Here is a 12,565-nt window from a genome sequence, read left to right on the forward strand (position 1 = left end):
TCAGTGGGGTGAAGAGATGTCTTGAGATTTGAAGCCACGGATAGCCTCTAGACTATACTCTGCTGTACAGTACTATACTGTACGTGTGGCGAGTGGACGTACAATGTCAAACTTTGAACTCCCAAGTGAACGAAGTCTTGTAAAAGTTTTATATGATGATATAACCCATAGTGTGAATGAGAACGATTGAGACTATACATGTATTTTACCGCGATACGATGTTATATATAGACATACCACATATTGAGAAACTAAATGCCACGTATGTGATTCGGTCACGCGTGGTTCATAATACGATTGGCCGACATGTACACGACCATAAAACAACAGCTTCAAATGGCCACGAGTAAAGGAAGCTAACGTGACCCACACCGACCTTCATCTACAGCAGTGATACATGACCGCCCTACATCTTTCGTGACATGCACCTTACGTACTAATGTAAAAGCTTGAGATGCATTTTCACCTTTTCTCCACGTACTCTTCGTCTCCAGATATGACGTAAACTCCCGGTTTGTGACGACCATGTCCATCTGTTACGACAACAACAGTTTGGGGAGCATGCACGCCCGGTGCCATGTCTGTGTCTATTTCTTGCCCTTCTGTGTATACATGAGAGGCTCCCTTTTCGGCAACGGCATGGCCTTCCACGTTTTTCTTGCTTTGGTCCGGTTGGCTAGTAATAGACTCGTCCTCCAAGGCTGGATTTTCCATGTTTTTTTATCGGTGAGTCGAAGTCTGCCCGCTCCGCAAGATCGTGTGGCTTGAGTAACTGAATATCATTTATTGACAGTCCCACAGTTGATATTTCGTCTCAGGGGCACTCTAATCAGCTCGTTGTAGCGTACCATCGCACGAACAGATAAATGCTATTAAACTTTAACTTATTTTTGGCGCGATTAACATCTCCTGGCGGTCGTACTTGTCGATACGAATATACGAGGGATATCGGCAGCTGAAGTCACGTCTTCCGTTCTCATAACACAAGTCAGCCTTTACGTAATATACTAGAACTTATAAGGCCATATGAACATCTAGATACGACTGTATCCCAATAAGCGGGCGTGACATACTTCCCACATAGCTATGGAATGACCGGGTAGCAGGAAAGATGAACTTATGGAAAGTTCCTATAGGGAACGGCATTCCTTTATTTAACCCCAATTTTGAAAAAATGAAGAGCAAACCGTCATCAAAATTATAAACAAGGAAATGTATATGTTGGCGACCGTGTTTTGCACCATAAGTCTTGTAACTGATTAATTTAATTACCAAAGGAAATAAATGATCAATTCTTCCCTAATTATGCAATATTGGGAAAATACTAACGTACGTACATAATGCTTATCAGTCCATTTTAATGTAAGCGACTTTTTTTATTTACTTTTCAATGATTTTTTTTTAACAAGAGATTATTATTTCTAGATTTTTCAAATTCCTTGCGTGTAGGCAAACGTTCACTTACCCTGCTTGTCGCTCCTATTACATTGTATATTTCAAATGGGATACATAAATAAATACTCAACTTCAATGAATTCAGTACGCAAATACCACATGTACACATGGCAACTTGAAATATTATAAAGTTCGTAGCCCTAATTTACTGTAAACTTGGATATTTTTTGCTACGAGACAATTGTGTGATTTTAATAAAGTGTTCAATGAATGTTTGGACATTATTGGGTTGTGTTATTTTGTCTTAGGCTGTGAGGACATTTTAGCCTTTACATATTTTCGTGTTTTCAAAATTTTGTCTGCAGCAGACAGACTTTTTTCTTTCTTTTTTTTTACATGTAACGTAATACCATCATGGTAATAACTTTAATTGTCGAAAGGTCCCAATGACTGATTTATTCATATGGGAGCCTTCGGTAATTACAAGGCGGTGGCGGGGTGGGGGTGGGATTCAAGATCGGTCTGTTGCATAAAATGTGACCCTCCCCGATTCCATTTCTAAAAGGTTACCCTTTCTCAATTTCCTTCCTCTAAAACATGACCCTTCCCTTATATTAATATTCCATTTTCTAAAGTACTACCCCCCGCAGGCCCCGAGACCCGATTTGTAAAAAGTGACCCCTAATTCCCCACGCCCCTGTAATAACTGAATGCTTCCTAAAGTCTTGTCCTGCGCATATACGTGATTTACAGTGTATGACGTCATAATCAGCCTCTTTAGTAAAACTGAGCACTCATAAATTGTACTCAAACATTGTTGTATCTAGACTAGGGTGATTAACCCTGACACGAGTACCTCGTATAATTAACGATAACAAATGGACTGCGGTAATTTTAAAGTAAAAAATATCGCTTTAAAATATACAATTAACTGTTGTTATGGCTTTTCTATGTTAATCCAGTCTCAAGTTTTAAGATTTGCCTGGAAAAATACAGACAACGGGGCGGAATATTTTGTTGGGGTGTTTTGGCGGGATTTGGTGATGAGTCACTAAAGTGGTAACCTTTTTGTAATTATTTCTCACAATTTCAAATTATTAACAAGCCTACTGTTTCGATCATCACCACAATTTTATGTGTTTACAATGATATACGATAACAGCATGGCCTAAATATTTGAATGTTATAAATGAGGACGAAACAGTGAAAAATGATATTTTATTTGTTGACATGTTAAAGAATCAAATGGTGAAGAAAGTACTTGGTGGCGGCCATCAGTCAAATCATAAAATAATCTGCAAAAGTTTTGTCTACATTTGTACATTTTTATTAACATATGATTAAATATTATAATTATATAAAATCACCATAGTCTTTGTACATGTTTAGGAAATGATTAGTATTCGTTACACGGAACTTGAACTAAAGTCTTGAAAGTCAAATACTAGTCAACTGGAAAACAAGTCGTTGGTGGCGCACTGCTGCTAGGATGATGGTTTTGGTTTCAAAATACGTGAACACAGAGAGAGAGAAAGAGAAACACAATTATATATGTAATCAATGTTTATTTGCTCAGACTTGCACAAATATTTCGATTTTGACAATACTTTTTTAAACTTATATAATATTTTGCAGATGTAAATACGATGTAAAGACATTTTTCTCAGTAATATTAAATGTAAACTTTGAATGGGTAGATGATAAATGGACGAACTTGGAAACTTATCACTGCAACATCCCTCATCCATTTCCAACGTCGTGATTTGTCAATACGCGGTCACGTGGCATTAACCATTGTTTATGTAAGCTCAGTGTTCAACCACAGACAAGGAAAACGCAAAATCACACCAGCAGTCAAAAAATTTCGTGATAATGCTTGTCCGGACATTTAACAAACAAAAAATATTGACTGGCGGTGTCATATATACTGCGTGCATGTATTGTTTTTCACAGTAGAAGAGTATACATATATGGCTCCTTTTTTCTTCAGAGGGAATGGATGCTAGTCGAGTCGGAAATCCCAAGATGTTTTCAATTTTTTGGAGACAAACTTACTACCTTTGTGCCAGAAAAGCACTCGGAATGACGACCAAATTTGCAAGGTTTTGCATATTCCTGTATTATTTCTGGAACAAATCATCACAGTTGTACCCCTATATACAGAACTGTGCAAATATTTGTATAAATGATTTTTAGACACGTATACGGTGCAGGAAATCGATGTGGTGTGCTACAAAATATATTTTGACTGGTCGCATTATTTAAAATTTGTCATTTTCCTTCGATTTTGTAGTTCTCCCCAACACATGTACAGACCTTTTACCCCAGACTCGACATTTAAGGAAACAAACTGTGGTTACTGTTACCCATGTTACCTTCCCTCGATGAAACAAGCGTATGACGTTACACGCTTGACATGTCAACATTGTTATGTGTGCTGACAATTTCATAAAAAATATTGTAAAAGAATGCCCAATATCAATATCTTGGCAAAATTTACATGGTAAAATCATTACTAAATTAAAAGGAAAATTATTGTTCAAATCGAATGAGACTCTTCGTACAATGATAAGAGCTAACAGTATCGTGTACTCTACGCTGTATTGGGAAATCAAAGCCAGATCAAAGGCGCGCCTCTACAGGCAATAGAGCCTCCATTTCAGTGTGGACGTCACTTCCGTTTAAATTGTGCAAACTATCGCTGATTGTAAAAGTAATTAAGAGTATGAATAAAAATTGATAGGAGTGAAATTTCTGTAAGCTTCACTTTTACATTTTATTTTCCGTGTTCGCCAGTTTCAGATGCCAGTTGAATTTCGAGTTATCACCAGGCTACACAACTCGCTACTCTCAACACTGACGAACCCACTTTATTAGACTCCGATTCGATCGTTCATCTTTGGACATCATTTAAAAAAAAATTGCCTTGTGGTCATATCCGTCTATAGGCCAAAGATGGCAGAAGAAGAGTGTTAGATTGAAGGTTTTCTGAATCTGACTATATTCAGCAATATAAGGAAACTAATTCTGAGTTAAAAAGACAAGTCTTCAATTAGAGTTCTAATATTCATTATGACAAAAGCAGAACAAGTAGAAGAATCAGGACCGCCACAACAATCGTGACAATGATGATAATCATTATTTTCTTCTGTAAACGAAAAGAAAGAAAAGTAGTTAATCATAAAGATTTGGCCAGTGTTGTAAAAGCAGTAGACCTCTTTACGGCATGAACAAACACACTCCATCTGCCAGCTGTTTTCGACAACTCTGATTCGCGAGGAGAAAGTTTTGTATTACAAGTATATGCATCATTGAAAGCCTCCGTATGCGTAGTGCCAGGGACGTATAACCAGCGCCCTCTGGTGGTGCAACACAATAACTACTGTGTGACATGCACTGCGATGGGATATGTTGTCACATGCATATAGTTAAGTCGATGACTCATGTGTCTGTCGATAACAGCTTTACTTAGCTTTTGTAATTTAGTGCAGAAAGTGAAATACAACAATGACAAATCAACTCGCAAAGCAAACACAAACTAAAACTGTCATCACAACAAGCTACCAATGGTTGATGTAATTACACTCACAGTAGGGAGACGTCTCTGATAACAAGTTTTTCTCAAGTTGCCTCATGTTTAACCCCATTCATAACTTTCCCTATCTTGATCTCCGTATGGAGTTTCGCATAGACATCATCCCTACACAGAGAACCGGAGAGATAGGAAATTTGATAAATTTGTTGACTTACCCGCCTAGCTTTGCTCTGATATTTAACGGCTTTCTTTGTAGCTTCCTGTGCCTCTGCTACATATTCAACAGCATCCGTGACGTTACGTTCGATATTATTCACCATTTCACCCTGTACAGAAAATAATCGTTAAAAAACCATGTCCAGATAATCATTTTGAAAATTCCTAAATTGTTGGGTGTTGTCACGTCCTGATGTTACATAGCTCAAACGACCAGTTAAAAGACCACGCGTTCTGTAAATTTTATTTCGTTTTCACAGCACATTTTTTCACTGTGTATGAAGCAGTACGCTGACATACTATACATTGTCCATCTACGGTGGGGTAAAGATAAATTTCCCTCTTTTGTTTTTATCATAAGCCTTAACATAATTAGTGGCCTAACACTTTAATAGCAAAGAAGAAATGATGCCTAAACACCTCCCTACTTTCTTATGCCACGAAATCATCTTTGGAAAAACTAAAGCAAATTTCTTGATGCTAAATAATCAAAGTAGGTCGAGTATTAGTCGGTTGGATTGTGAATAACACCAAAGACAAGGACAGACTTGTCTCCGCTGAAACATAACCGTTACGTCACACTAACCTGTTGTTCAACTAAAGTTGCCATGTCAAGGAACATATCGTATAGTTCCTTGATGCTCTTCTCCAGTTTCATCAATTCGTCATACCGATCTTCAATTTCTCCCAGGGCTTGTTTAGCTTGCTGCGTTTCTGTAATAATCTAACCATCAAAAAACAACAACAATTGGCATAAGTCTATTGAAAGTTTGGTTTGACTAGTTACCATGGTGAAAGATTACGGTTAAGCATATATAGTGCACTGTATATACCAACAGCTATCAGGCTCATACAATGGCATTTACATCTTTTTCCAGACGTCAGCTATATATTACAGAAGCGAGGGTGATTATATAATATAAAGTCGATCAGTTGATTAGTTGTTCGATTAGCCAGCTGTTTGATCGACTGACTGATTACGAATTCTTGGCTAAAGCCTTACTGATTGAAAGACCACAATTTATCAACCAAGAGAATAGTCGATATATAAATTGATTGATTGATTTATGGATTGATCGGTGATATGCAGATAACTATCGCCGATGAATACATACAATCCATACCCTAAGTACATGAACGAGTGTTGGTGAGTGGCATGCATGCATGCATGGACCACCATTCGAGTTAACGTTTACATTGACGCTTTGTTCCCTGTCTATAATTAGTACAAATAAACTTACACTTGAAGTAAATACTGCAGGGTTACCACTCTCTATCATATTTTCAATTTCTTCATCAGTTGTTGATTGACCCGCTGCAAGTGAAATGATTTTCATTAGTGGCTGTAAAGTCGAATCCCATTCAATTTTAATATCTCTAAACACAGATATGTTAAAAAAGATGGAACAGCGCCTCGTAAAATTAGGTTTTGTATTGTTACCATTACGATGCACACTATTGAAAGGGTATGCTGAACAGACAGGTCTAATGGCGGTATGACATGGCATATCTGACTGTGGTCACATTCAGGATCTAGTTGCCATACCACTTTGAGATACTTTTGTTCTGTTTTGATTTTGTTGGGTTTTTTTTTGGTTTTTTTTAATGTTCAAGTGAACACAAGTAAGCAGTAACTGTTAGCTTAAGCTATCCACCAAATAAAGGAAATAGCAGCAATCACTTTAGGGTTTGTGACATCAAGTTGCTGGAATACACAGTGCACATAAAATACACACATATGTACACACAATGCACACAAACACACACACACACACACACACACACACACACACACACACACACATCCCGACCACCTGGCAATTTGCCATGTCTATAGACAACACGACCAAACGCTATTGGACTGTAAATGAAATCCTTTGTAAAGTATTTTCAATTTGTACAATTTGTACATTTTTACAATTTGTACAATTAAAGCTGACTTACTAATTTCCAACTGTCTCTGTATACGACCTTTACACTTATCACGATAATCAACCTGTGCATTGCTGTATTGAGTCATCACTTCTACAAATAAATGATGAAGCGTTTGATGCTGTAATAAAAAACACAAGTCACGAATTAGTACTGACGTGATGCCTAATGGCCTTGCCTTTTCTCTTCTTTATAGAATGAAAATCAGGTGAGTAGAAACAAATCGTCTTCTGGCTCGAATCTGTGCATAATGCTAACAGTCTCAACGCTACTTTTGTTAAGTACTTTGTACATGTCAGGTAAAGGAATAGAAATTGATTGAGTAGTTACAAATTATCGTTTGGTTCGACAGAAATCTTACTAACATTGTCATTGCAACATTTGACTTTGGCAGACCGTCGCCAAATCATTCAAAGTAACTGAAGGTTGTTGACATCACTAAAACACATTTTCCCCTATACAAACCTGAGTTTTTTTCATTCTCAAACCTGCTGGTGACTTGGTGTTTGAGTCCAATTTGTCTTCCTCGATGGTTTTCTCAATGTCTGGTGGATACAACGAAAATGATTAGCCCCATCTGTAATATTAGTATTCTAACTCAGTCGAATACTTCAACTCTTTGAGATGACATACTTGTGTTGTTGTTTATGGAGGTGGGGGTGGGGTGGGGTAGGGGTTAAGGGTGTTATGATTTTGAGGCCTATTCTATCTACAGTATTTCAGTGTTGACAAATTGTACATAATCTTCACCTGAAAAGGGACGAGGGGTGGAATCACTCTTTACAAGTTTAATTACAAGGTGATACAAATTTGAGGATGTACTTACCTTTTAATTTACCTCTCACATTACCCGCAATATGTTTCACATCTTTCATTATCTTGTCCACTTCTTTTTTATCCTCTGTACAATAAAAAAAATCAGACAGATCAATTATTTACCCATTGCTACTGGTCTGTCAGACTGAGTATGAAAACTTGGATCCGTTCGGTCTAGCAATGACAATGCGGTCATCGTGGGAAAACGCGAGTTATAGTTGGTATAGTGATTTTGTGACGATGAGTGAAGGTCCGATGTAACTGTGCCAAAGAGCGGTGAAGGTTGATTCCACACGAGTGTCATTGTTACTATAGTTACCAAACCCTTACGTGTATCCGCCAAACATTGCTTTCAAGTGTCATGAACATCTCAGCTTTCTTAAAATTTAAAAAAAAAAGCAAAAAGACACCTGGTGATTTACGTGAAACATTCGGTTTCGCAAATAACATAAAGCGAATGCCCGTGTTTTCCCACTGGTTTCAGCGAAAGTGCTGACGACCAACTTATAATATTAAATTATTGCTTAATTATTACCTTGTTTGGGTTGTGGCGATGACAAAATGTCGCTGTGTCTTTTCTTCAATTCATCTACATATTCTTCTATCCGATTAATATCACCGCGGATCACCTCAACCTGCAATTACAAAAATCGAAATTATGTAATATGTCTTTAGTGTGTAAAACCTTAAACAGAGCTCAAGCAATGTGTTTGTGTTCACCTATGATCAATTGTTCTGATTGTATTTCTATGTTTCGATCTACCGTCATAAGTTTTTAAAGTTGACAAAAGAACATATTTTACTTGTAGGTATATAAAATTATGTACAAATCTTCATACACAGACATGTACATTTTGACACATACACATCGTGACACACACACGTGTGTGTCGCTGTGTGTGTGTGTGTGTGTTTATGTGTGTTTGTGTTTGTATGTATGACATACACAAACACACATCAAATCTGATGGAATATGGCTCAATTTCCTTTTTACCTTTATTTCATTCATATATTGTCACCCTGATAGTTGATAGTATCTTCCTAATCAGCTTGAAATACACTGGCACACATTTGGCACAGTGCTTACACCACTAGTGTGTTCACCCCCCCCCCCCCCCCACTCCACCCAAACACATCCATCCCTCACTTACAAATAACGGCCAAAACTTCACTTCTTCTTCAAAATCGCTCGTTAAGTTACAAACAGCGACCTCTATAGATCGACATGAATATAACTTCGATACTGAAACGATTATCAATACAAGATGAACAAAATATTGTAGATTTGAGGGTTGATGTTCCACAATCACTTAGAAAAGGAAATGAAGATTTTTATCTTTTTGGTAAATGCGAGGGAAATCACTCGATCTGGTTTACGCGATCCTCGTTATATATTTTCGTAATTATATTTGTATATGACAGAAGCTAGTCTGGTAAAGTCGTGATTTGTGATTGATTGATTGGTTTGACGTGATGTTTTTGTGTCGATTTGCGAATAAAATGACTCACACTCGACCAATCAACAAAATTAAATCTACCAATTGATGTACAATTAGATTCACAGTCGTGATTCAAAATGTTACGCACTCGCGCGAGATTTCGCAGTCACGCGAGATTTCAGTCTTTATATTCGTAACTAAGATTGTTTAACGCCGTATTTAAAAAAATAAATTAAAGCTCGCACATATGTGAATATCTGTTTTGTACATGTAGTAAGTTCATTCGTAATTGTTGGTATCAGTCACGCATGTAACAAAGTAATTGAGCGAGATTAAAGTGACGTAATTGTTAATTTTTAGACACGTAAAATAACATGGCAAGACAAGAGAAACACTCAGTGGTTCTAGTAGGCTTTATGTCGTGTACCGTACCTGTCTGTGTTTTCAAGTTATAACCAAACAAAGTGAAGGAGACAAGTAACAATAATGGGTAGTGATGTTAGAATGTATACGTTAGAATATCAATGATTGGTAGAAGGTTCACTCGATACAAATGATAGATAGATAGATAGATAGATAGATAGATAGATAGATAGATAGATAGATAGATAGATAGATAGATAGATAGATAGATAGATAGATAGATAGATAGATAGATAGATAGATAGATAGATAGATAGATAGATAGTGTTTTTACGACGTTATGTCTGTTCGAGATTCGAGAAGCAAACACTCGTTCGGATACCGTAATGAACCACGGGCCTCTTTACGGCGACAATAAAGGCAGCGGTACATCGAGAAAGATCGGATCTGGCTAGCGAGAATGGAAGTAAACGACGGTTTCACGTAAAATATAAAGTATTAGAATTGCTGACAAAAACATGGCAATGTTGGTGTGTGATATTACCTCTTGAAAAAATTCAATCATAAATCCATCTGAGACACCATTACCCATATCAATAACGACGGCACCTTCCTCGTGATTGTCATCATCGTCTTCATCGTCTTGTGCCTACAAGAAATCCTTTCTAAAGTTAAAAGTCTCGTCAGCATGTCATTACTTACATTTGTCAGAGATTATTCTTGAGTGTCAAAATGACATCGATCGTCATTGACAAATTTTGTGGAATGGAATTATAAAACTGGGGAATTTGACACGAGAATAAATCGTTTACATCATCACGTGACCTCATCATATATTTCCTTCCTCTTCTTCTGGCTGTCTATTTTGTTGTGTCTGTCTGTCTGTCTGTCTGTCTGTCTGTCTGTCTGTCTGTCTGTCTGTCTGTCTGTCTGTCTGCACTGTCTGCTTGTCTGCCTATTTGTCTCTTTGCCAATGTGTACTCTATGTATTCTATATATCGATTTCTCTCAAGCAAGCAAGCAAGCAAAAAAAAAAGTCAATAACATGCACACACAAAATACAAATTGACCGTCTAACTTCTTCGATGGCAATTCCGCAATAAAATATATCCAGGCATAAACTGTATCCATTCCATTGTTTCCTATTTACTTTGGAAACATTACTGGTTTACATAAGTCAAACAAAACATTATTTTGTAATTTTCTACGAAGTTTGTTTATTTTTATCGTTTATGAGGAAAAAGAATCATGACTTATTATATTGAAACGGGTTCATTATAAATCACAAAGACATGGGACACCCATGACGTGTCATAATAAGTGGGAACTTTTAGCATGACGTCACCCTTGCAAAGGTCGTGACCTTGATCTGCCGCCCTGGACCAATCCTTTGGTAGGAAATAATAATATAAGCCACATTGACGATGTAGTTTTCTGGTCTTAGGAACAGCCAATTTTTACAACATTTTAGATACTTACAGCTCTAAGCGCAGCTAGACGGTCCCTCATTCTGACGATGGCCTCGTTGAGGGAAGTTACAATGAAACAGGAAAATTACACAAAACAGTCGGCCGGCCTGTGTCAGTTGTTAAACTCGACTCCTCACCGTGATGTCACTGTGATCTTCGACACACCGAATGCCTGAATATAGAACCAGTCTTCACCACACTATAAATATAAATATAGTGATGAATATCCACACAATTAACACGTCAACATAAACATAGAGAGACAACAATATACGGTCATTTGACGCCTGTTCCGCCGCGTAGGCGAAATGACCTTTGACCAAAACGGTTGCCTCCCAATGATCACGGTATTGATTAAAATTTCGAGTTAATATTTCATTAAAACTTTGTGTTGCGATATTAAATATTATGAAGATTATATTTTATAAGGATGTCACTCGAAAAGTTTAGCTTTTGGAGTTCGCGACCAGTATGTTTTGAACTGTTCCGTTTCAAGTTATGAACTAACTTAAGGAGTTCTTGTCACACCTCACCATTGCTGGTTTCTGATTCCTGTACAGCAGGTTTTTGGTGGGCGGGACACAACATACGGGACAGCAAGCAACGAACTTCTTCGTGTGATGATTCATTCGCATAATAACAATCTGATGTATAGAAATACTGATATTTTTTTTTAAACTTCGTATGTAGAAGTCGAAAGTGAAGTAACAAAGCCACAAGCTTAGTAGTCGATATATTGTACAAAGTACATGTAACATGAAGCACGCACTTCCGCGCGCACACGCGCACAAATACAGACACACACAGACAAACACAGACACACAGAGAGACACACGCTTACCTTCTTGATCGTTTACGGCATACCAAAAAATCGACGTGAACTCGGATAAAGTAAATGCACATTCGTATGCAGAAGATATTATTTTCACACCGGAATAACAGAACGAAGATCGCGTGCATAGTAGAACAGACCTGGCATCAGAACCCGCGCGACATTTGCTAGCGTCACAGATGTACCAGTAGCCTGTAACAGACGCACATTATATTCTATTGTACTATTATTATAAATTATGGTTTTATTTATTTCAAACTCTGTCCACACATGTAAACTGTTAGTGTTAATAGGCGTTGTACTGGCGCTAAACACCGTGGCATTCCAACAATATAGTACCACAGAGGGCGCTCTACTATACTGCCTTGTTGTGTAGAACCGCTTAGCCTACGAGAAAGCGGCGGGTACATGTATGTACAATGTTCTAAAAGCTACCACGTCTTAATTATGTTTTATCAAATAAAAATATTTTCAAATATATATTAAAAACCTAGGACGCAAGATGTCGACAGTAAAATACGCCAGTAAACACCTCGAAGTTGAATGGTGTACGGTATAAAGGTTAGAA

General features: G+C 37.4%; 1 protein-coding gene across 1 annotated transcript; it reads right to left on the reverse strand.

The window, feature by feature from the left end:
* Nucleotides 1-3,009: 3,009 nt before the first annotated feature.
* Nucleotides 3,010-11,427, reverse strand: LOC144449021 (syntaxin-1A-like). The gene is made up of 10 exons (XM_078139421.1): nucleotides 11,176-11,427; nucleotides 10,241-10,345; nucleotides 8,430-8,529; nucleotides 7,905-7,979; nucleotides 7,544-7,623; nucleotides 7,091-7,199; nucleotides 6,388-6,461; nucleotides 5,733-5,870; nucleotides 5,146-5,256; nucleotides 3,010-4,543 (listed from the first exon to the last, which is right to left on the reverse strand). The coding sequence occupies exons 1-10, from the start codon at nucleotides 11,203-11,205 to the stop codon at nucleotides 4,466-4,468; spliced, it is 900 nt and encodes a 299-aa protein (XP_077995547.1). The 5' UTR covers nucleotides 11,206-11,427; the 3' UTR covers nucleotides 3,010-4,465.
* Between the last annotated feature and the right edge of the window lie 1,138 nt (nucleotides 11,428-12,565).

Source organism: Glandiceps talaboti, chromosome 18, assembly GCF_964340395.1.
Source record: "Glandiceps talaboti chromosome 18, keGlaTala1.1, whole genome shotgun sequence".
Classification (NCBI taxonomy): Eukaryota; Metazoa; Hemichordata; class Enteropneusta; family Spengelidae; genus Glandiceps; species Glandiceps talaboti.